This window comes from Oncorhynchus mykiss, chromosome 18 (assembly GCF_057628025.1).
Source record: "Oncorhynchus mykiss isolate SJ-2025 chromosome 18, ASM5762802v1, whole genome shotgun sequence".
In the NCBI taxonomy this organism is placed as follows: Eukaryota; Metazoa; Chordata; class Actinopteri; order Salmoniformes; family Salmonidae; genus Oncorhynchus; species Oncorhynchus mykiss.
The window spans coordinates 64,318,615-64,343,357 of NC_143039.1; the positions used below are offsets into that span (position 1 = coordinate 64,318,615).

Consider the following 24,743-nt stretch of genomic DNA (forward strand, 5'->3'; position numbering starts at 1 on the left):
TGGCCCTCGAAATCAAACTACCATTTTCTGTTTAATGCCACTTTGGCATCTATTTGAACTTTAACCGCTAGGAACTTTTTTTCCCAGGGTACCTCTGGAAAGTTGGGGCCTGAAGGACTAGCAGGAGAACCGGGAAAACCCGGACTTCCAGGAATGCCAGGAATTGGAGAACCAGGCCTGCCAGGCCTGCCAGTGAGTAGTGTCTCTGCTCTGTAATTCTGTTCTATCTTTCCATCCTCAGGTTTGAGGTCAGTGTCGTGTTATAACAACTCTTCATCCTCCAGTTGTCAGATGCTTAATGCACTGGGCAAGTTGGGGCTGGGATGGCAAGCAAAGAGAGGCGTAATATGAACATCTTGGAGGAGATGCTGTGTGTGTTAACCTTGACTGAAGCCAAGAAGCATCTTCGAGGAGACGCCGTTTGCGTCTGTTCTTGTATGGCTCTGGTAGACAGAGGAAGTGAGAGACAGTTACAGAAGGGGATAGTTGCTCATCACTCTTTTGAATGGAGGTGTGTTTTGTTCTGATGCTAGGGCACTCCTGGAGGACCTCCTGGATCAAAGGGAGACAAGGTAAAACATATATCTGAATTAAATCCAATTAAAACTCTGCTTCAAAACTTCCAAGGCCATAGTTTGAACATTGAAGTACTGTATATAGATTATATTGTTTGATAAGACAACATCCCACAACTAGACTTCTGTACATTTCTGGAATGTTACAATGGTTGTTATGGTTATAGTCCTGTTTCTCTCTTCCTGTCCAGGGGCATTCTGGGACACCAGGGAAAGATGGAGAACCAGGAGATCCTGTGAGTACAGGATGCATTCAGACCACTGTTTTGTATCCTAGACAGTGTGTAATTTGGAACCTCATCCTCACTATCATGCTCTACTAAACTGTATTGATGTTGTGTTTTCAGGGTCCTAGGGGTCCTGGTGGTGGTAAAGGAGATAAGGTGTGTTAACCCTCACTGTCCTGGTTTGTGTGTTAGGGTTAGGGTAAGGAAGTATACTGCATGGGTTGTGAATGTGTTTGTCCATCTCTGTGTGTATCAATGCCAATCATGTGAGATGTGTGTTGACATTGTGTGTCTCTTTGGTTTTGTCCCTATCAGGGTGACCCATGTGAGGTGTGTCCCGTCCTGTCTGCAGACCTGGGCAACACTGTGGCCCTCCATGGGAAGACGGGGCCCAAAGGAGAGCCTGGGGTCCCTGGGATAGGAGATCCTGGCCTGCCGGTGAGACATGCAGCACCCTTAATGCTCATATGGTTATTTCATTTGATATAGTCATCAAGGAATTTGCTTTGTATGAGAAAATAATGTTAATTTACAGCTAGGAATGTTTCAAATCTCATCTTCTCTCCCTCTCCTCTTCTCTCCTCCCGCTATCTCCTCTCCTCTTTTCTATTCATTAGGGTCTTCAAGGAGCAGATGGGAAGGCAGGAGAGAAGGTACAGAGTCCCACCTGTTAATTTATATCTCATGTTTCATTCATGTGCTGTGGGAATGGGTTACATACAGTCACTAACTCACTTGTGTACACACACATACAGATGCATACACACCAGCATACCAATGCACACAACTATAAATATGTATAGGCAAACACAAACTGGTCTGTTAGAGACACCACATTAGACACCACATTAGACTAACTAAAATATTATGGATACCACATTAGACTAACTGATCTGTTAGGGACACCACATTACACTAACTGATCTGTTAGAGACACCACATTACACTAACTGATCTGTTAGGGACACCACATTAAACTAACTGATCTGTTAGGGACACAACATTATAATAACTGATCTGTAAGGGGCACCACATTAGACTAACGGATCTGTTAGAGACACCACATTAGAATAACTGATCTGTAAGGGGCACCACATTAGATATAGTCCACTAACCGATCTGTTAGGGACACCACATTAGATACAGTTGAATAGCTGATCTGTTAGGGACACAACATTATAATAACTGATCTGTAAGGGGCACCACATTAGACTAACGGATCTGTTAGAGACACCACATTAGAATAACTGATCTGTAAGGGGCACCACATTAGATATAGTTGACTACCTGATCTGTTAGGAACAGCACATTAGATATAGTTGATAAACTGATCTGTTAGGGACACCACATTATAGACAGTTGACTAGCTGATCTGTTTGGGACACCACATTAGATATAGTTGACTAACTGATCTGTTAGGGACACCACATTAGATATAGCTGAATAACTGATCTGTTAGGGACACCACATTAGATATAGTTGACTAACTGATCTGTTAGGGACACCACATTAGATATAGTTGATTCACTGGTCTGTTAGGGATACCACATTAGATATAGTTGATTCACTGGTCTGTTAGGGACACCACATTAGATATAGTTGACTAACTGATCTGTTAGGGACACCACATTAGATTAGATATAGTTGACTAACTGATCTGTTAGGGACACCACATTAGATATAGTTGACTAACTGATCTGTTAGGGACACCACATTAGATTAGATATAGTTGACTAACTGATCTGTTAGGGACACCACATTCGATTCGATATAGTTGACTAACTGATCTGTTAGGGACACCACATTAGATATAGTTGACTAACTGATCTGTTAGGGACACCACATTAGATTAGATATAGTTGACTAACTGGTCTGTTAGGGACACCACATTAGATATAGTTGACTAACTGATCTGTTAGGGACACCACATTAGATTAGATATAGTTGACTAACTGATATGTTAGGGACACCACATTAGATTAGATATAGTTGACTAACTGATCTGTTAGGGACACCACATTAGATTAGATATAGTTGACTAACTGGTCTGTTAGGGACACCACATTAGATTAGATATAGTTGACTAACTGATCTGTTAGGGACACCACATTAGATTAGATATAGTTGACTAACTGATCTGTTAGGGACACCACATTAGATTAGATATAGTTGACTAACTGGTCTGTTAGGGACACCACATTCGATTTTGTTGATTCACTGGTCTGTTAGGGACACCACATTATATATAGTTGACTAACTGATCTGTTAGGGACACCACATTAGATTAGATATAGTTGACTAACTGATCTGTTAGGGACACCACATTAGATTAGATATAGTTGACTAACTGATCTGTTATGGACACCACATTAGATATAGTTGACTAACTGATCTGTTAGGGACACCACATTAGATAGAGTTGACTAACTGATCTGTTAGGGACACCACATTAGATTAGATATAGTTGACTAACTGGTCTGTTAGGGACACCACATTAGATTAGATATAGTTGACTAACTGATCTGTTATGGACACCACATTCGATTTTGTTGATTCACTGATCTGTTAGGGACACCACATTGGATATAGTTGATTAACTGATATGTTAGGGACACCACATTAGATATAGCTGATTTTCAGAAATGAATTAAAGGATGGTATTGAAAATATAGAACAAAATTGACATACTTTAAACGAAATTCAGAGGGTTTAATAATGACCTGTTTGGGTGAAAGTGCTTTACAAGAATTAAATTCAACAAGTCTTTGGCTGAACACAGTATTTATAGAAGAGGCTCTCCCTTCTTCATCAAGTGTCCTGGTTCATGAACACAAACATAAACCACAATTGGCTCCAATGTCTACAATGTTTACATTGACCATCTGTTTCTTTCCTTAAAAAGGGGGGACATTCTGACACTGAGGATACCTCAGCTAACATCTGGGTTCATATAAAGTGTTCTTACATCCCAAAATAGTGTTCACTTAGCTTATGAATAAGTGCTGTAGAACATAGTGTACTACAGCCACGATGTGCAAATGTAATATTTGTATAACACATGATAACATACTACAGTGTACAGGTCCTCTTTAGTTCCATAGGATCGCCTGGCGTACTTCCAAGAGACTTGCATGTATAGGACATCCAAGACATTTATGTACATGACATTAAGGCATGAACGGATGTAGATCAAACAAGACTATGTATGGCCATATTCTACAGAGCTAACATTCTACAAGAGTGACATAATAGCTGATCCTACTATTCGGGTATATCCCTTCTTGACTATCTGATCTGTTTGGACACCACATTTGGTACAGTTGACTAACTGATCTGTTAAGGACACCAAATTAGATATATCTGAATAACTGATCTGTTAGGGACAACACATTAGAAACAGTTGACTATCTCATCTGTTAGTGACACCACATTAGACATATCTAAATAACTGATCTGTTAGGGACACCACATTAGATACAGTTGACTAACTGATCTGTTAAGGACACCACATTAGACATATCTGAATAACTGATCTGTTAGGGACACCACATTAGATACAGTGGAATAACTGATCTGTTAGGGACACCACATTAGATACAGTTGACTAACTGATCTGTTAACGACACCACATTAGACATATCTGAATAACTGATCTGTTAGGGACACCACATTAAAATAAGCTGACTAACTGATCTGTTCGGAAACACCACATTGGATATAGTTGAATAACGGATCTGTTAGGGACACCACATTAGATATAGTTGAATAACTGATCTGTTAGGGACACCACATTAGATATAGTTGAATAACTGATCTGTTAGGGACACCACATTAAAATAAGCTGACTAACTGATCTGTTCGGAAACACCACATTGGATATAGTTGAATAACGGATCTGTTAGGGACACCACATTAGACGCTATACCTCAAAGGAAACATGCCTATTAGTATGTGTTATCACTAACCTGTCTCCCTGTGATAATATGTGTCTGTATGCTTGGCAGGGAGGGGTGGGGTCTGATGGTGTCAAAGGGGAAAAGGGTGATGCATGTGCTGTGTGCCCCACCCTGAGTGAAATACCTGCTGCCAACCTTGTTGCCATGGAACAAACCCTGAAACTCAAAGGAGAGAGAGGAAAACCTGGGCTGGGACAGAAGGGAGAACAGGTTAGAGTGTGTTTTATTGGAATGGAATGTGTGTGTGTGTATGTGTGCGCGTGCGTGTTAGTGCGTGCATTCTGTGTTGTTCCAGGTTCTGTTTCTAACCTGGAAGTGATTTGTGTTAACTCTTGCTCAGGGGGAACCTGGAGTCAGTGGCCTGGCAGGGCTGAGAGGAGAGAAGGTTAGTGCTGAGTAGGGAACTCAATAGGGCTCAGGATGTTTGAGGTTACTTCGTACCAAAAATACACTTCATACATAAGATAAAAGACTGAACATTGAGTTTAAAAGCCAGTTCTGTTGACATTACATTTCCTCTTGTTTCCAGGGTAACACTGGTGGCAAAGGAGCTGACGGTAAAACGGTGAGAGTTTATACATATGTTAAGAGAATCTTTATGGCATACTTTTTTCAACATTCTTTATATCATAGTAGTTTTGGGGGGGAGGGGTAGATCAGCTTTAATAATATTGCAGACATGTTGTGGCTTCCATCAATGTAATTCTCTGCATAATTTCCAATAACCCATATTTTGGGGGTAAATATACAGGACCAGTCAAGGGTTTTGTTTATTTTTTACTATTTTCTACATTGTAGAATAATAGTGAAGAGATCAAAACTATGAACTATCATATATGGAATCATGTAGTAACCAAACAAGTGTTAAACAAATATATATATTAAATATATTTATATTTGAGATTCTTCAAAGTAGCCACCCTTTGCCTTGATGACAGCTTTGCACACTCTTGGCATTCTCTCAACCAGCTTCATGAAGCTTCATTAACAGGTGTGCCTCCTTAAAAGTACATTTGTGGAATTTCTTTCCTTGTGGATTCTCCATTCCTGAATCTGCGACCAAAAATAAGCTACAAAACACCAGTCTCAATGTCAACCGTCAAGAGGCGACTCCAGGATGCTGGCCTTCTAGACAGAGTTCCTCTGTCCAGTGTCTCTGTTCTTTTGCCCATCTTAATCTTTTCTTTTCATTGCCAGTCTGAGATATGGCTTTTTCTTTGCAACTCTGCCTAGAAGGCCAGAATCCATGGAGACTGACGCGTTTCAGAAGAAAGTTCTTTGTTTCTGGACATTTTGAGCCTGTAATCGAACCCACAAATGTTGACGCTCCATATACTTGACTAGTCTGAAGAAGGCCAGTTTTATTGCTTCTTTAATCAGAACAACAGTTTTCAGCTGTGCTAACATAATTGCAAAATGTTTTTCTAATGATCAATTCGCCTTTTAAAATTATAAACTTGGATTAGCTAACCCAACGTGCCATTGGAACACAGGAGTGATGGTTGCTGATAATGGGCCACTGTACGCCTATGTAGATGTGGTGGCGACAGGGTAGCCTAGTGGTTAGAGCGTTGGCCTAGTAACCGAAATTGTTGCAAGTTCAAATCCCCGAGCCAGTTAACCCACTGTTCCTAGACCATCATTGAAAATAAGAATTTGTTCTTAATGGTCTTGCCTTGTTAAATAAAGGTTAAATAAAAAAAAATATATATATATATATATATATATATATTCCATACATAATCAGGCATTTCCAGCTACGATAGTCATTTACAACATTAACAATGTCTACACTGTAGTCCAGAGAGGTTAGAAAAAGTATCTAGATCATCTTTGAGGCTGTGGAGGGATTGTAATTGTTGGTTTAAAAGAAAGTATTAATCATCAGCGTACAATGACACCGTTGTTTTTAACCTGTCTACGATACTGGTTCCCAATTGGGAATCAACCCTCCCACGTGCAGCTGGAACGGTGGCGCATGGAACGCAAAAATATTCTTAAAAATATTTAACCTCCACACATTAACAAGTCCAATAGCTCAAATGAAAGATAAACATCTTGTTCATTTAGCCAGCAAGTCAGATTTCTAAAATGTTTTACGGCGAAAACATAGCACATATATATGTAAAACCACCACCAGACACAGCTCATTTCAATAGCCAAAACATGCAATCAACAAACGCAGGATTAAAAAATAAATCGCTCACTAACCTTTTGAAAATCTTCATCAGATGACAGTAATATGACATATTACACAGTACATATTTTTTTTTTTCAATAATATGCCATTTATATCCATAAATGTCCATTTACAGTGAGTTCACCTTCAGAAATTACTCAAAAACGCCCGCAGGAAATCTATGTAGCGCGGCAAGATAACGTAAAATAGACATCATAAACTTTGACTAAATATACATGTTCTACATATAGTTAGAAAGATACACTGCTTCTTTATGCAACCGCTGTGTTAGATTTATTTTTAACGTTACAGAAATCGCACACTATTCCATATTGTGAGACAGCGCTCAGTTCCAAGCTACATTTCCACGTAATGTTGGAGTCAACAGAAACACAGATTTAAGCATAAATATTCCCTTACCTTCGATGGTCTTCGTTCAGAATGTTCTGGAAGGCTTCATACTTACCCAATACATCGTTTGGTTTCAAGTCTTGCGTCTTTGTATTAGCTACTGCTAATAACATCAGCTGAAATGCACCCAAAACGTCCTCTGGTCCGGATAAGTTGCGCATCAAAACTTCAAAATTACACATTATATGTCGACTAAACAGGTCAAACTAAGTGCAGAAGCAAGCTTTATGATGTTTTAGACGTGCAAAACAAACTTCAATTCAATCGCCCATCGTCTGCCCTTCTCTTCAGTGCTGGAAACAAAGGAATGACTGTGACCAATTCGCGCCCATACGCACAGCCTATTCTCTCGTGGCACGCACTAATTTCACTCCCATAGGGTCAATTCTCGCGCGATTTGAACGGTTTGAAGCTCTAATGAAAGAGGACATCTAGCGGAAGAGATAGAAAGTGTCCCCAGAATCATAGCTGGTTGGGAGGGGTGGGGGCATGACGTCAAAGTTGCTCCAACTTTCATGGCCACAGAAACTAGTTTGGAAGAATGCCTGCCCTGTGAGTTCTGCTATACTTACAGACATAATTCCAACGGTTTTAGAATCTTTAGAGTGTTTTCTATCCAATAATAATTTTTATTTGCATATATTAACAATTTTTGAAAGATTTTTTTTCCAGTTTACTAGGGGTACCCAATCTCTCCAAAGGGGGCGTATATCTGCCATATCCTCAACAGGTTTAACCCCTGGATTTATAGGCCCGTGATATTATTGTTGGATCTGATTTTATGATCAAATACTTTCCTCGGGCTTATTACAGTTGCAAAAATGAGTTCAGTTGGCTGTTGTATGGCTCTTTGGAGACAAAGTGATGAAATGCACTGTAACTACAATGCCTTACGAAAGTATTCACACCTCTTTATTTTGTTGTGTTACAAAGTGGGATTCAAATTGATTTAATTGTCATTTTTTGTCAATGATGTACACAGAATACTCTGTAATGTCAAATTAGAAGACAAATTCTAACATTTGTAAAAAGAAGTTAAAAAAACATGAATATATCTTCAGTAGAAGAGTATTCGACCCCCTGAGTCAATACATGTTCAATTCAGCTTTGGCAGCAATTACAGCTATGAGTCATTCTTTATGCAATATTTGCACATTATTATTTTTGGGAATTCTCCAAGCTCTGTCAAGTTGCTCTGTCATAATTCCTAGACAGCCATTTTCAAGTCTTGCCATAGATTTTCAAGACGATTTAAGTCAAAACTGTAACTTGGTCACTCAGGAACATCTAATGTCATCTTGGTAATCAACTCCAGTGTATATTTGGCCTTGTATTTTAGGTTATTGTCCTGCTGAAATGTGAAATTGTCTCCAAGTGTCTGGGAGAATGAACCAGGTTTTCCTCTAGGATTTTGCCTGTGCTTACAGAAGCTCTGTTCCGTTATTTTTTTTAAAGACTCCCTAATCCTTGCCAGTAACAAGCATACCCATAACATGATACAGTCACCACCACGCATATGAAGAGTGGTACTCAGTGATGTGTTGGATTTGCCCCAAAAGTAATGGTTTGTATTCAGGACATAAAGTTAATTTCTTTGCCACATTTTTTGCAGTTTTACAAAATAATATATATATATAATAATAATATTCTGTACAGGCTTCCTTCTTTTCACTCTGTCAATTAGGTTAGTATCGTTGGGTAACTACAATGTTGTTGATCCATCCTCAGTTTTCTCCTTTCACAGCCATTATACTCTTTAACTGTTTTAAAGTCACCATTGGCCTCATCGTGAAATCCCTGAGCGGTTTCCTTCCTCTCCAGCATCTGAGTTAGAAAGGACAGCTGTATTTTTGTGGTGCCTGGGGGTATTGATACACCCTCCAAAGTGTAATTAATAACTAAGTGTAATTAATATGAATTTTCTGCTTTTTTTGTACCAATACTGTAGGTGCACTTTTTTGTGAGTCATTGGAAAACCTCGCTATTCTTTGTGGTTGAATCTGTGTTTGAAATTCACTGCTTGACTGAGGATTTTATTTATTTATTTTATTTCACCTTTATTTAACCAGGTAGGCAAGTTGAGAACAAGTTCTCATTTACAATTGCGACCTGGCCAAGATAAAGCAAAGCAGTTCGACACAAACAACAACACATGGAGTAAAACAAACATACAGTCAATAATACAGTAGAAAAATAAGTCTATATACAATGTGAGCAAATGAGGTGAGATAAGGGAGGTAAAGGCAAAAAAAGGCCATGGTGGCGAAGTAAATACAATATAGCAAGTAAAACACTGGATTGGTAGACTTGCAGTGGAAGAATGTGCAAAGTAGAGATAGAAATAATGGTGTGCAAAGGAGCTAAATAAATAAATAAATACAGTAGGGGGAGAGGTAGTTGTTTGGGCTAAATTATAGATGGGCCATGTACAGGTGCAGTAATCTGTAAGCTGCTCTGACAGCTGGTGCTTAAAGCTAGTGAGGGAGATGTGTTTCCAGTTTCAGAGATTTTTTTCAGTTCGTTCCAGTCATTGGCAGCAGAGAACTGGAAGGAGAGGCAGCCAAAGTAAGAATTGGTTTTGGGGGTGACCAGAGAGATATACCTGCTGGAGCGCGTGCTACAGGTGGGTGCTGCTATGGTGACCAGCGAGGTGAGATAAGGGGGACTTTACCTAGCAGGGTCTTGTAGATGACCTGGAGCCAGAGTAGTGATGTTGGACGGGTGGGCAGGTGCAGGCAGCGATCGGTTAAAGAGCATGCATTTAGTTTTACTTGTATTTAAGAGGAGTTGGAGGCCACGGAAGGAGAGTTGTATGACATTGAAGCTCGTCTGGAGGGTTGTTAACACACCAGCAGCAAGAGCGACGTCATTGATGTATACAGAGAAGAGAGTCGGTCTAAGAATTGAACCCTGTGGCACCCCCATAGAGACTGCCAGAGGCCCGGACAACAGGCCCTCCGATTTGACACACTGAACTCTATCAGAGAAGTAGTTGGTGAACCATTTGAAAAACCAAGGCTATCGAGTCTGCTGATGAGGATGTGGTGATTGACAGAGTCGAAAGCCTTGGCCAGATCAATGAATACGGCGGCACAGTATTGTTTCTTATCGATGGCGGTTAAGATATCGTTTACGACCTTGAGTGTGGCTGAGGTGCACCCATGACCAGCTCTGAAACCAGATTGCATAGCGGAGAAGGTATGGTGGGATTCGAAATGGTCTGTAATCTGTTTGTTGACTTGGCTTTCGAAGACCTTAGAAAGGCAGTGTAGGATAGATATAGGTCTGTAGCAGTTTGGGTCAAGAGTGTCCCCCCCTTTTAGGACTGGGATGACCGCAGCTGCTTTCCAATCTTTGGGAATCTCAGACTACACGAAAGAGAGGTTGAACAGGCTATTAATAGGGGTTGCAACAATTTTGTCAGATCATTTTAGAAAGAGAGGGTCCAGATTGTCTAGCCCGGCTGATTTGTAGGGGTCCAGATTTTGCAGCTCTTTCAGAACATCAGCTGACTGGATTTGGGAGAAGGAGAAATGGGGATGGCTTGGGCGAGTTGCTGTGGGGGGTGCAGGGCTGTTGACCAGGGTAGGGGTGGCCAGGTGGAAAGCATGGCCAGCCGTAGAAAAATGCTTATTGAAATTCTCAATTATAGTGGCTTTATCAGTGGTGGCAGTGTTTCCTATCCTCAGTGCAGTGGCCAGCTGGGAGGAGGTGTTCTTATTCTCCATGGACTTTACAGTGTCCCAGAACTTTTTTGAGTTTGTGTTGCAGGAAGCTTGCCTTGGCTTTTCTAACTGCCTGTGTATATTGGTTTCTAGCTTCCCTGAAAAGTTGCATATCACGGGGGCTGTTCGATTCTAATGCAGAACGCCATAGGATGTTTTTGTGTTGGTTAAGGGCAGTCAGGTCTGGAGAGAACCAAGGGCTATATCTGTTCCTGGTTCTAAATGTAAAGGGGCATGCTTATTTAAGATGGTGAGGAAGGCATTTAAAAAAAAAACAGGCATCCTCTACTGACGGGATGAGATCAATATCCTTCCAGGATACCCCGGCAGGTCGATTAGAAAGGCCTGCTCGCTGAAGTGTTTCAGGGAGCGTTTGACAGTAATGAGTGGAGGTCGTTTGACCGCTGACCCATTACGGATGCAGGCAATGAGTCAGTGATCGCTGAGATCTTGGTTGAAAACAGCAGAGGTGTATTTAGAGGGCAAGGATGAATGAGGTAGTCATTCAAAAATCATGTTAAACACTATCATTGCACACAGAGTCTATGCAACTTATTATGTGACTTTTTAAGCACAATTTTACTCCTGACCTTATTCAGGCTTGCCATGACAAAGGGGTTCAGTACTTATTGACTTGACTTGTCAGATTTTAACTTTAATTTTTTTTAAATAAAAATCAAATTAAACATCATAATTTTACTTTGACACTATGGGTTATTGTGTGTAGGCCAGTGACACAAAATCTCAATTTAATCCATTTTAAATTCAGGCTGTAACAAGAAAATGTGGAAAAGTTAAGGGTTGTGAATACTTTCTGAAGGCATTATATGTATCTGATAGGGCAAAGCTGGACCCAGAGGACCTAGTGGCAAGGATGGACTGAAGGGGATACAGGTGAGAGGGTGGAGCTAACAAGCACTACATCTAATACTGGGTGATGTCATCATGTTATGTTGTGTTTTGATATGATATGTTATGTTGTGTTTTGGTATGATGTGTTATGTTGTGTTTTGGTATGATGTGTTATGTTGTGTTTTGATATGATATGTTATGTTGTGTTTTGGTATGATGTGTTATGTTGTGTTTTGATATGATATGTTATGTTGTGTTTTGATATGATATGTTATGTTGTGTTTTGGTACGATGTGTTATGTTGTGTTTTGGTATGATGTTTTATGTTGTGTTTGGTATGATATGTTGTGTTGTGTTGTGTTTTGATATGATATGTTATGTTGTGTTTTGGTATGATGTGTTATGTTATGTTGTGTTTGGTATGATATGTTGTGTTGTGCTTTGGTATGATATGTTATGTTGTGTTTTGATATGATATGTTATGTTGTGTTGTGTTTTGATATGATATGTTATGTTGTGTTTGGTATGATATGTTGTGTTGTGCTTTGGTATGTGTTATGTTTTGGTTTGATGTGTTGTGTTATGTTAGGTTGTGTTGTGGTATGATATGTTAAATTAAGTTGTGTTTTGGTATGATATGTTATATTATGTTGTGTTTTGGTATGTTAAATTATGTTGTGTTTTGGTATGTTATGTTATGTTGTGTTTTGGTATGATGTGTTGTGTTTTGGTTTGATGTGTTGTTTTATGTTAGGTTGTGTTGTGGTATGATATGTTATATTATGTTGTGTTTTGGTATGTTATGTTATGTTGTGTTTTGGTATGATGTGTTATGTTGTGTTTTGGTTTGATGTGTTGTGTTTTGTTATGTGATTCTTTTGACAGGGAGATCCAGGGATTCCTGGTCTAGGAACTGCAGGCCCTAAAGGAGAGAAGGTGAAGTGTGTGTTAGTTTGTGTGCATACATCTTTACACATGAAAGTATGTCTATACGTTTGTATGTGTGTGTGCGTGTGTATCTTTTGCCAACAGTCCTAAGCCAGTGTTTCTCCCCTCTACCCCAGGGTGCGTCGTGTGGGGTGTGCCAGTCTTCTCCCTCTGAGGTGGGCAGTGGGACGTCCTCCGTCAAGGTGCTAGCGGGTGAAACTGGCCCTCCAGGGCCCGCCGGGCCTGCAGGAGAGGGCATCGACGGCAAACAGGTGAGACCCCTCTACCTGGAGAGAAGAGGGCTATGAGGACTCTGCCTACTTTGTCAACCTGGTTTGCATTACTTTGACCATGCTTGTTTAACATGACTAAGCCAACAACATACACATGCCACTAAAAACACCAAACTGACCTTAGATCACTGTATGTCTGCAACTTAAATATTGGCAAAGTCGTGACATATGCAGGTAATCCTCCACCTACCACAGGATACGCCAAGGTGAGCTATAAATCTCAATTAAATTGTAAGTGACTGTGTCTCACAGCTTAATTACATGGGCCTCGGTGGTTAGCGCTGTGTCAACGGGTTTATATCTGAAGAGGCTTGCACAGGTGTGCGTGCGTGCGTGCCTGCGCGTACATAATCTTATAGGTGCGTATGACTCTAAATCTCTGTCTTTTCCTGTCTCTTCGTACAGGGTGTGCCAGGTCGTGATGGTCTAAGGGGAGAGAAGGTAAGTTCTTCATTACAGGTTTTTCTTTGTAAAAGTCTCTGAATAGAATTGAAAGATGCGAAGGGACAGTAATGTAGTCATTCTCAGCTAGTGCCAGGATATGGGACAAAGCCTCTGGGGAATTCAGTCCACCTTAAATAGCCTTGTTGCTTGCAGAGAAATCCAATCACATTGACTTAAATTATGTCCCTAGGGAACTCAGTACCTTAGTTAACATAATGTCCACAGGAAAATCAGTCCGCCTTAAATAAGACATTGAATAACCCAGGGAAATTAGTCTATTTTGAATGTAGCCTGTTTCCCCAGGGAACAAGCAGCCTAGACCGCCTTAAATCATCTAATATCTCAGGGTACTTTAGTCCTCCTTAAATGAGCAGATACCCCTAAAACCACTGCAGAGAAATCAGACTACATTAGATTAACTCGTGCCTCTGGGGTCCTCAGACCACCTTAAACCAGGCAATCATTAGGAAAACCTAGAAACGCCTCCGGTCCCATCCGCAAATGAGTCCATCTTAAGTTAACTTTAGGTCCCCGGAGGGCTTGGTCCAATTTAAATAACCGTAGTCCCTATAAACTGGGAAGTCCACTGGAAAATCAGCCCACCTTAAAAAAGTGTAGGACCTCTGAGGAGTCAGTCGGACCACCTTAAATTACCTTGAATCTGTAGCACGCACTGATTTTACCTGAGCTAAGACTGGCAGTTAAAATACAATTGAAGAATCTGGTATCACAAACCCAGATTAAGCCTATTGATAATTAGTCTTCATTCATAGACATGGCTTGAATGATTTTTGGACTAAAGTTATATTATCTTTATTTATGAATGTTCATGTACGAGTCACAGACCAGATCCCTATTGTTGATCAAATGCATATGTCTCTGTTGCTAGGGCGACCAGGGTGAGCAGGGAGACCAAGGATTAGCCGGCACCCATGGAACCCAGGGCCTGCCTGGAGAGCCTGGTCGGGATGGACTAACTGGACTGAAGGGAGAGAAGGTATGGAACACCCAACCAACCAATCAATGAGTCAGCCTGACTGTCTGGATGGTTAGTTGGCTGGCTTTCTGGCTGTTTATCCGTCCATCTCCCTTATCTGTCCAAGATATCTATCTTATAACATATCCTTATGCCTATATAGATTGTGAATATAAGATTGCATAAGCTTATTAAAGATGATGCTATAAAAGGCTGTTAATTAAATAAACTATCTTCAACAACATGTATAGCAGATGAACTAACTAACTATTTAACAATATAACTATCTAACTATCCATCTAACTAACAATCAAACTATCTATCTAACTAAAGAACTAATTAAATATATATCTATCTACGCTACATGACCGTCAAACATCTCATTCACAAAATCATGGGTATTAATATGGAGTTGGTCCCCGTTTGCTGCTATAACAGCCTCCACTCTTCTGGGAAGGCTTTTCACTAGATGTTGGAACATTGCTGCGGGGACTTACTTCCATTCAGCCACAAGAGCATTAGTGAGGTCGGGCACTGGTGTTGGGCGATTAGGCCTGGCTCGCAGTCGGCGTTCCAATTCATCCCAAAGGTGTCCGATGGGGTTAAGGTCAGGGCTCTGTGCAGGCCAGTCAAGTTCTTCCACACCAATCTCGACAAACCATTTCGGTATGGCCCTCGCTTTGTGCACGGGGGTATTGCCATGCTGAAACAGGAAAGGGCCTTCCCCAAACTGTTGCCAAAACGTTGGAAGATCAGAATTGTCAAGAATGTCATTGTATGCTGTAGCATTAACATTTCCCTTCACTGGAACTAAGGGACCTAGCCCGAACCATGAAAAACAGCCCCTTACCATTATTCCTCCTCCGAACAGTTCTTGTGCTGACGTTGCGTCTATCTATAGTCTGTCTGTCTGCCTGTCTAACTATATAATGTAACCAACTCACCCAGACTGTTCTCTCTCTTGTTGACTGTTGTTGTGTTGTATCTATCACCAGGGAGATGCGTGTGAGAGCTGTGTGCCTGTCTCTGGACGGCAGATGGGTGTAGGAGGGGTGCAGGGAGCCAAGGGAGAGAGGGGCAACCCGGGACCCCCAGGAGAGGGGAAAGCAGGGAAACATGTAAGTCTGCAGCATGACTGACCTTTGAGATGTACTGTTTTAGCTCTACACATACAGTACCAGTGAAATGTTTGGACACCTCTTCTCATTCAAGGGTTTTTCTTAATATTTTTTCTACCTTGTAGAATAATAGTGGAGACATCAACACTATGAAATAACACATATGGAATCATGTGGTAACCAAAAAAGTGTTAAAAAAATCCAAATATATTTTATATTTGAGATTCTTTAAACTAACACCCTTTGCCTTGATGACAGCTTTGCATTCTCTCAACCAGCTTCACCTGGAATGGTTTTCCAACAGTCTTGAAGGAGTTCCCACATATGCTGAGCACTTGTTGGCTGCTTTTCATTCACTCTGATGTAGCACTCCATCACTCTCCTTCTTGGTCAAATAGCCCTTACACACCCTGGAGGTGTTGGGTCATTGTCCTGTTGAAAAACAAATGATAGTCCCACTAAGCGCAAACCAGATGGGATGGCGTATTGCTGCAAAATGCTATGGTAGCCATGCTGGTTAACTGTGCCTTGAATTATAAATAAATCACTGACAGTGTCACCAGCAAAGCACCATCACACCTCCTCCTCCATGCTTCACGGTGGAAACCACACATGCAGAATCATCCGAGATCATCCATTCACCTACTCTGCGTCTCACAAGACATGGTTGGAAGCAAAAATCTCAAATTTGGATTCATCAGACCAAAGAACAGATGTCCACCAGTCTAATGTCTATTGCTCATGTTTCTTGGCCCAATCAAGTCTCTTCTTCTTATTGGTGTCCTTTAGCAGTGGTTTCTTTGCATCAATTCAACCATGATGACCTCATTCATGCAGTCTGAACAGTTGATGTTGAGATGTGTCTGTTACTTATACTCTGTGAAGCATTTATTTTGGCTGCAATCTGAGGTGCAGTTAATTCTAATGAACTTGTCCTCTGCAGCATAGGTACAGTAACTCTTGGTCTTCCTTTCCTGTGGCAGTTCTCATCAGAGCCAGTTTCATCATTGCACTTGACGGTTTTTGCGACTGCACTTGAAGAAACTTTCAAAGTTCTTGAAATCTTCCGGATTGACTGACATTCATGTCCTAAAGTAATAATCCACTGTCGTTTCTCTTTGCTTATTTGAGCTGTTCTTGCTATAATATGGACTTGGTATTTTACCAAATAGGGTTATCTTCTGTATACCACCCCTACCTTGTCACAACACAACTGATTGGCTCAAACGCATTAAGAAGGAAAGAAATTCCACAAATTAACTTCTAACAAGGCATACCTGTTAAAACCTCTCTGGGATATGTGGGACGGTAGCGTCCCACCTCGCCAACAGCCAGTGAAAGTGCAGGGCGCCAAATTCAAAACAACAAAAATCTCATAATTAAAATTCCTCAAGCATACAAGTATTTTACACCATTTTAAAGATACAATTCTCCTTAATCCAGCCACATTGTCTGATTTAAAAAAAAAAGCTTTACAGTGAAAGCACCACAAACGATTATGTTTGGTCACCACCAAGTCACAGAAAAACACCGCCATTTTTCCAGCCAAAGAGAGAAGTCACAAAAGGCACAAATAGAGATCAAATGTATCACTAACCTTTGATGATCTTCATCAGATGACACTCATAGGACTTCATGTTACCCAATACATGTATGTTTTGTTCGATAAAGTGCATACAGTGCCTTCCGAAAGTATTCGGCCCCCTTGAACTTTGCAACCTTTTGCCACATTTCAGGCTTCAAACATAAAGATATAAAACTGTATTTTTTTGTGAAGAATTAACAACAAGTGGGACACAATCATGAAGTGGAATGACATTTATTGGAAATTTCAAACTTTTTTAACAAATCAAAAACTGAAGAATTGGGCGTGCAAAATTATTCAGCCCCTTTACTTTCAGTGCAGCAAACTCTCTCCAGAGGTTCAGTGAGGATCTCTGAATGACCCAATGTTGACCTAAATGACTAATGATGATAAATACAATCCACCTGTGTGTAATCAAGTCTCTGTATAAATGCACCTGCACTGTGATAGTCTCAGCGGTCCGTTAAAAGCGCAGAGAGCATCATGAAGAACAAGGAACACACCAGGCAGGTCCGAGATACTGTTGTGAAGAAGTTTAAAGCCGGATTTGGATACAAAAAGATTTCCCAAGCTTTAAACATCCCAAGGAGCACTGTGCAAGCGATAATATTGAAATGGAAGGAGTATCAGACCACTGCAAATCTACCAAGACCTGGCCGTCCCTCTAAACTTTCAGCTCATACAAGGAGAAGACTGATCAGAGATGCAGCCAAGAGGCCCATGATCACTCTGGATGAACTGCAGAGATCTACAGCTGAGGTGGGAGACTCTGTCCATAGGACAACAATCAGTTGTATATTGCACAAATCTGGCCTTTATGGAAGAGTATCAAGAAGAAAGCCATTTCTTAAAGATATCCATAAAAAGTGTCATTTAAAGTTTGCCACAAGCCACCTGGGAGACACACCAAACATGTGGAAGAAGGTGCTCTGGTCAGATGAAACCAAAATGGAACTTTTTGGCAACAATGCAAGACGTTATGTTTGGCGTAAAAGCAACACAGCTCATCACCCTGAACACACCATCCCCACTGTCAAACATGGTGGTGGCAGCATCATGGTTTGGGCCTGCTTTTCTTCAGCAGGGACAGGGAAGATGGTTAAAATTGATGGGAAGATGGATGGAGCCAAATACAGGACCATTCTGTAAGAAAACCTGATGGAGTCTGCAAAAGACCTGAGACTGGGACGGAGATTTGTCTTCCAACAAGACAATGATCCAAAACATAAAGCAAAATCTGCAATGGAATGGTTCAAAAATAAACATATCCAGGTGTTAGAATGGCCAAGTCAAAGTCCAGACTTGAATCCAATCGAGAATCTGTGGAAAGAACTGAAAACTGCTGTTCACAAATGCTCTCCATCCAACCTCACTGAGCTCGAGCTGTTTTGCAAGGAGGAATGGGAAAAAAGTTCAGTCTCTCGATGTGCAAAACTGATAGAGACATACCCCAAGAGACTTACAGCTGTAATCGCTGCAAAAGGTGGCGCTACAAAGTATTAACTTAAGGGGGCAGAATAATTTTGCACACCCAATTTTTCAGTTTTTGATTTGTTAAAAAACTTTGAAATATCCAGTAAATGTCGTTCCACTTCATGATTGTGTCCCGTTTGTTGTTGATTCTTCACAAAAAAATACAGTTTTATATCTTTATGTTTGAAGCCTGAAATGTGGCAAAAGGTCGCAAAGTTCAAGGGGGCCGAATACTTTCGCAAGGCATTGTATTTATTTAAAAAAATCTCATGTTACATTAGCGAGTTACGTCCATAGTTCTAAAACATGCCGTGACTTTGCAGATAGCCACATCAATTTACAGAAATACTCATTTCTGAAAATACATGTGTTATACATGGAATTAGATATATACTTCTCCTTAATGCAACCGCTGTGTCAGATTTAAAAAAAAACTTTACGGAAAAATTAAACCATGCAATCTGAGTACAGCGTTCAGACAACAAAGCAGCCAAAAAGATATCCGCCATATTATGTAGTCAACATTAGTCAGAAATAGCATTATAAATATTCAGTTAACTTTGATGATCTTCATCAGAATGCACTCCCAGGAATCTCAGTTCCACAATAAATGTTTGATTTGTTCGATAAAGTTCATCATTTATGTCCAAATAGCTTCTTTTGTTAGGGCGTTTTGTAAAGAAATCCAAACGCGCGTTCAGGTCCAGCCGAACGTCGGACGAAAAGTTCAAAACGTTACAGCCCGTAGAAACCTGTCAAACTAAGTATAGAATCAATCTTTAGGATGTTTTTATCATAAATCTTCAATAATGTTCCAACCGGAGAATTCCTATGTCTGTAGAAAAGCAATGGAACGAGAGCTAACTCTCTCGCGACCGCGCGTCACGAGCCTGTGGCACTCTGCCAGACACCTGGCTCAATCCCCTCTCATTCGCCCCCACTTCACAGTAGAAGCCTCAAACCAAGTTCTAAAGACTGTTGACATCTAGTGGAAGCCTTAGGGAGTGCAATATGACCGGATTTACACTGTATATTGGAATGGCAAAGTGTTGAAAAACTACAAACCTCAGATTTCCCACTACCTGGTTGGATTTATCTGAGGTTTTCGCCTGCCGTATGAGTTCTGTTATACTCACCGACTTCATTCAAACAGTTATAGAAACTTCAGAATGTTTTCTATCCAATTATACTAATAATATGCATATATTGGGACAGAGTCTGGGCACCTTATTCATCCAAGCTACTCAATACTGCCCCCCTGTCACCAAGAAGTTAATTGAAATGCATTCCAAGTGACTACCTCATGAAGCTTGTTGAGAGAATGCCAAGAGTGTGCAAAGCTGTCATCAAGGCAAGAGTGGCTACTTTGAAGAATCTCAAATATATATCTTTTTTGTTTTGTTACTACATGATTCCATATGTGTTATTTCATAGTTTTGATTTCTTCACTATTATTCTACAATGTAGAAAATAGAATACAAAAATAGAATAAAAAATAAATAAATAGAATACAAAAATAAAATAAAAACTTTAATGAGCGCTGAGTGTGTCCAAACTTGTGACACACTCTTTATTTGTCTTCTCTATCATGTCTTTCTATCTCTCCATCTACCAGGGCAAACCAGGTCTTCCCGGTGTCCAAGGGCCTATAGGACCAAAAGGAAGCCAGGTACAGTATGATCATTTGCCATGCACACGTACAAGGGTTGGTGTGAATTTCACTAGTGGCTGACTCATTGTGTGTGTCTGTGCTGACTCAGTGTGTGTGTCTGTGCTGACTCAGTGTGTGTGTCTGTGCTGACTCAGTGTGTGTGTCTGTGCTGACTCACTGTGTGTGTCTGTGCTGACTCAGTATGTGTGGCTGTGCTGACTCAGTATGTGTGGCTGTGCTGACTCTGTGTGTGTGTGTGTGTGTGTGTGTGTGTGTGTGTGTGTGTGTGTGTGTGTGTGTGTGTGTGTGTGTGTGTGTGTGTGTGTGTGTGTGTGTGTGTGTGTGTGTGTGTGTGTGTGTGTGTGTGTGTGTGTGTGTGTGTGTGTGTGTGTGTGTGTGTGTGTCTGTGTGTGTGTGTGTCTGTGCTGACTCACTGTGTGTGTGTGTGTGGCTGTGCTGACTCACTGTGTGTGTGGCTGTGCTGACTCAGTGTGTGTGGCTGTGCTGACTCAGTGTGTGTGGCTGTGCTGACTCAGTGTGTGTGGCTGTGCTGACTCAGTGTGTGTGTCTGTGCTGACTCAGTGTGTGTGTCTGTGCTGACTCAGTGTGTGTGTCTATGCTGACTCAGTGTGTGTGGCTGTGCTGACTCAGTGTGTGTGTCTGTGCTGCTCCCTGTAGGGTGACCCAGGAGTTGAAGGGGTGGGCATCCCAGGATCTCAGGTAAGACATTTTTTTGAACATCTAGGTCAGATGTGTCAAACTCATTCCATGGAGGGCCTAGTGGTTAATGGTTTTTGGGTTTTCCTTTCAATTAAGACCTAGACAACCAGATGAGGGGAGTTCTTTACTAATCAGTGACCTTATTTGTATTTATTTTTTATTTCACCTTTATTTAACCAGGTAAGCTAGTTGAGAACAAGTTCTCATTTACAACTGCGACCTGGCCAAGATAAAGCAAAGCAGTGCGACACAAACAACAACACAGAGTTACACATGGAATAAACAAGCGTACAGTCAATAACACAATATAAAAAAAATTAAGTCTATATACAGTGTGTGCTAATGGCGTGAGGCGGTAAGCCAATAAATAGGCCATAGTAGCGAAGTAATTACAATTTATCAAATAACACTGGAGTCATAGATGAGCAGATGGTGATGTGCAAGTAGAAATACTGGTGTGCAAAAGAGCAGAAAAGTAAATAAAAACAATATGGGGATGAGATAGGTAGATTGGGTGGGCTATTTACAGATGGACTCTGTACAGCTGCAGCGATCGGTTAGCTGCTCAGATAGCTGATGTTTAAAGTTAGTGAGGGAAATAAAAGTCTCCAGCTTCAGCGATTTTTGCAATTCGTTCCAGTCACTGGCAGCTGAGAACTGGAAGGAAGGGCAGCCGAAGGTGTTGACTTTGGGGATGACCAGTGAGATATACCTGCTGGAGCTCGTGCTACGGGTGGGTGTGGTTATCGTGACCAGTGAGCTGAGATAAGGCGGAGCTTTACCTAGCATAAACATATAGATGACCTGGAGCCAGTGGGTCTGGTGACGAATATGTAGCGAGGGCCAGTCGACTAGAGCATAAAGGTCGCAGTGGTGGGTGGTATAAGGGGCTTTGGTGACAAAACGGATGGCACTGTGATAGACTGCATCCAGTTTGCTGTTTAGAGTATTGGAAGCTATTTTGTAAATGACATCGCTGAAGTCGAGGATCGGTAGGATAGTCAGTTTTCCTAGGGTAAGTTTGGCGGCGTGAGTGAAGAAGGCTTTGTTGCGAAATAGGAAGCCGATTCTAGATTTGATTTTGGATTGGAGATGTTTAATATAAGTCTGGAAGGCGAGGTTACAGTCTAGCCAGACACCTAGGTATTTGTAGGGTCCACATATTGTAAGTCAGAACCGTACAGAGTAGTGATGCTAGTCGGGCGGGCAGGTGCAGGCAGCGAACGGTTGAAAAGTATGCATTTAGTTTCACTAGGGTTTAAGAGCAGTTGGAGACCACGGAAGGAGAATTGTATGGCATTGAAGCTCGTTTGGTGATAGACTGCATCCAGTTTGCTGTTTAGAGTATTGGAAGCTATTTTGTAAATGACATCGCTGAAGTCGAGGATCGGTAGGATAGTCAGTTTTCCTAGGGTAAGTTTGGCGGCGTGAGTGAAGAAGGCTTTGTTGCGAAATAGGAAGCCGATTCTAGATTTGATTTTGGATTGGAGATGTTTAATATAAGTCTGGAAGGCGAGGTTACAGTCTAGCCAGACACCTAGGTATTTGTAGGGTCCACATATTGTAAGTCAGAACCGTACAGAGTAGTGATGCTAGTCGGGCGGGCAGGTGCAGGCAGCGAACGGTTGAAAAGTATGCATTTAGTTTCACTAGGGTTTAAGAGCAGTTGGAGACCACGGAAGGAGAATTGTATGGCATTGAAGCTCGTTTGGAGGTTAGTCAACACAGTGTCCAAAGAATTCATCAATCAAGTACAAGGGAGAAGCGAAAACCCGCAGACACTCGACCCACCGTGGAATGAGTTTGACTCGTAAACATTGAAGAGATTGCTCACCTCAAAATACATTTTTGGTGCTGTTTTTCTGAAGCTTTCCCATACTTACATTTTTTTTATTACCCACATATCCACTGGGCTGGTTGAATAAATGTTGTTTCCACATCATTTGGATTAACATTCCTTCTGGATCAACATACTAACATTCCTTCTGGATCAACATGTTAACATTCCTTCTGGATCAACATTCTAACATTCCTTCTGGATCAACGTGTTAACATTCCTTCTGGATCAACATGTTAACATTCCTTCTGGATCAACATTCTAACATTCCTTCAGGATCAACATGCTAACAGTCTGCATCAACATGTTAACATTTCTTCTGAATCAACATGCTAACATTCCTTCAGGATCAACATGCTCACAGTCTGCATCAACATGCTAACATTCCTCAAGTTTATAGGTAATCAGATATACTGTATACACACACATGCAGGTTTGTGTACAAACACACACAAAAACTCACGCGCACACACAAGACACATACACACGAAGCAACGAGAGCATGTGTGATGGGAATGAGAGATGGAATGAGGAAGACAATATCCAGACTTGTTCATGAAGGTTCAGCCATTGTTCTACTGTTGATGAATCATCTGTTTGTCTCTAAGCTCAACTCACCACCCATCTCTTTAAACCTTTCTCTCGCTCTCTCGCTCTCTCTCTCTCCTATTTTCAGGGAGCAGAAGGACCCAGAGGCCTACCAGGGGTGGCAGTAAGTCCAAAAAATATTAGATTAAATAATTATGAAATACATATTAAATAAGATTGCCTCTAGTATGTACTGTATAATGGTCTCTGTAGTCTCCTTCTATCATGTTAATTTGCATCATGCTGCTCCTCTACAGGGTCCTCAGGGAATTAGAGGACTTACTGGACCAGTTGGGCCTGCTGGGGACATGGTACACACACACACACACACACACACACACACACACACACACACATACATACATTATACGTGCATCAACACATAAACACACACACACACACAGCCACAAAGTTCTCATTCTTGTGTGTGTGTATTTGCTTTTCACAGGGTCCTAAAGGAGAGGAGGGGCCTCCAGGGCCACAGGGGCCCATGGGTGTAGGTGTTACAGGACCCCAGGTAAGAGGTGTGTGTGTGTGTGTGTGTGTGTGTGTGTGTGTGTGTGTGTGTGTGTGTGTGTGTGTGTGTGTGTGTGTGTGTGTGTGCATGCATATGTGTATTAACTCTAGTCAAAGCCATTGAGTGATTGCTGCCTCCATACTTATCCCATTCCCAACCCAGGGTAAAGACGGCAAAGGTGGATCCAATGGAATCCCAGGAGCTGATGGAAGAGATGTGAGTGGCGTCACATTGAAAACACAACGCAGTCACATAGTATTGGAATTGTGTAGTCAGTGTGAATTGTATACCTTTCATAGTACTGTGTAACAGTGTATGAGCTAAGATCACTAGTTTCTACAGACTCAGAGTCAGTGTTTTTAAAGTTTAAAGATGATTATATTTAGTCTAATAGCTAATGAAGGCCGCCTCAATCCATAACAGAGCCATAGTGTCTCTTGTCGCCCCTCTCTGCTCCTGACTACTTTCCTTGCAAGCTTTATCGTCTGCAATGACAAGGCCACACTAACTCTGTGTGTGTGTGTGTGTGTGTGTGTGTGTGTGTCTGTGTGTGTGTGTGTGTGTATGTGTGTGTGTGTGTGTGTGTGTGTGTTCTGTCTTGCAGGGAACTGACGGAGCCAAGGGGGACAAGGTAAACCTAGCATTTCTGAAGATTAAGAGGTTTGGAGGCAGGGGGTAACAGATGGTAA

The 24,743-nt window shown here is 41.2% G+C and overlaps 1 protein-coding gene across 7 annotated transcripts in view; it reads left to right on the top strand.

The window, feature by feature from the left end:
- LOC110496558 (uncharacterized) overlaps nt 1-24,743 on the top strand; it is a 135,177-nt gene that overhangs the window by 79,441 nt on the left and 30,993 nt on the right. For all 7 annotated transcript variants that reach the window (XM_036953312.2, XM_036953309.2, XM_090209075.1 and 4 more), the window contains exons 16-37: nt 88-192; nt 534-572; nt 767-811; nt 923-958; nt 1,118-1,240; nt 1,420-1,455; nt 4,807-4,968; nt 5,099-5,143; nt 5,288-5,323; nt 11,914-11,967; nt 12,811-12,861; nt 12,990-13,124; nt 13,551-13,586; nt 14,479-14,586; nt 15,561-15,683; nt 20,357-20,410; nt 21,071-21,112; nt 23,626-23,661; nt 23,795-23,848; nt 23,986-24,054; nt 24,217-24,270; nt 24,659-24,685. In XM_036953312.2, the coding sequence (XP_036809207.2) occupies nt 88-192; nt 534-572; nt 767-811; nt 923-958; nt 1,118-1,240; nt 1,420-1,455; nt 4,807-4,968; nt 5,099-5,143; nt 5,288-5,323; nt 11,914-11,967; nt 12,811-12,861; nt 12,990-13,124; nt 13,551-13,586; nt 14,479-14,586; nt 15,561-15,683; nt 20,357-20,410; nt 21,071-21,112; nt 23,626-23,661; nt 23,795-23,848; nt 23,986-24,054; nt 24,217-24,270; nt 24,659-24,685 (1,470 nt within the window). The remainder of the gene's footprint in view (nt 1-87; nt 193-533; nt 573-766; nt 812-922; nt 959-1,117; nt 1,241-1,419; nt 1,456-4,806; nt 4,969-5,098; nt 5,144-5,287; nt 5,324-11,913; nt 11,968-12,810; nt 12,862-12,989; nt 13,125-13,550; nt 13,587-14,478; nt 14,587-15,560; nt 15,684-20,356; nt 20,411-21,070; nt 21,113-23,625; nt 23,662-23,794; nt 23,849-23,985; nt 24,055-24,216; nt 24,271-24,658; nt 24,686-24,743) is intronic.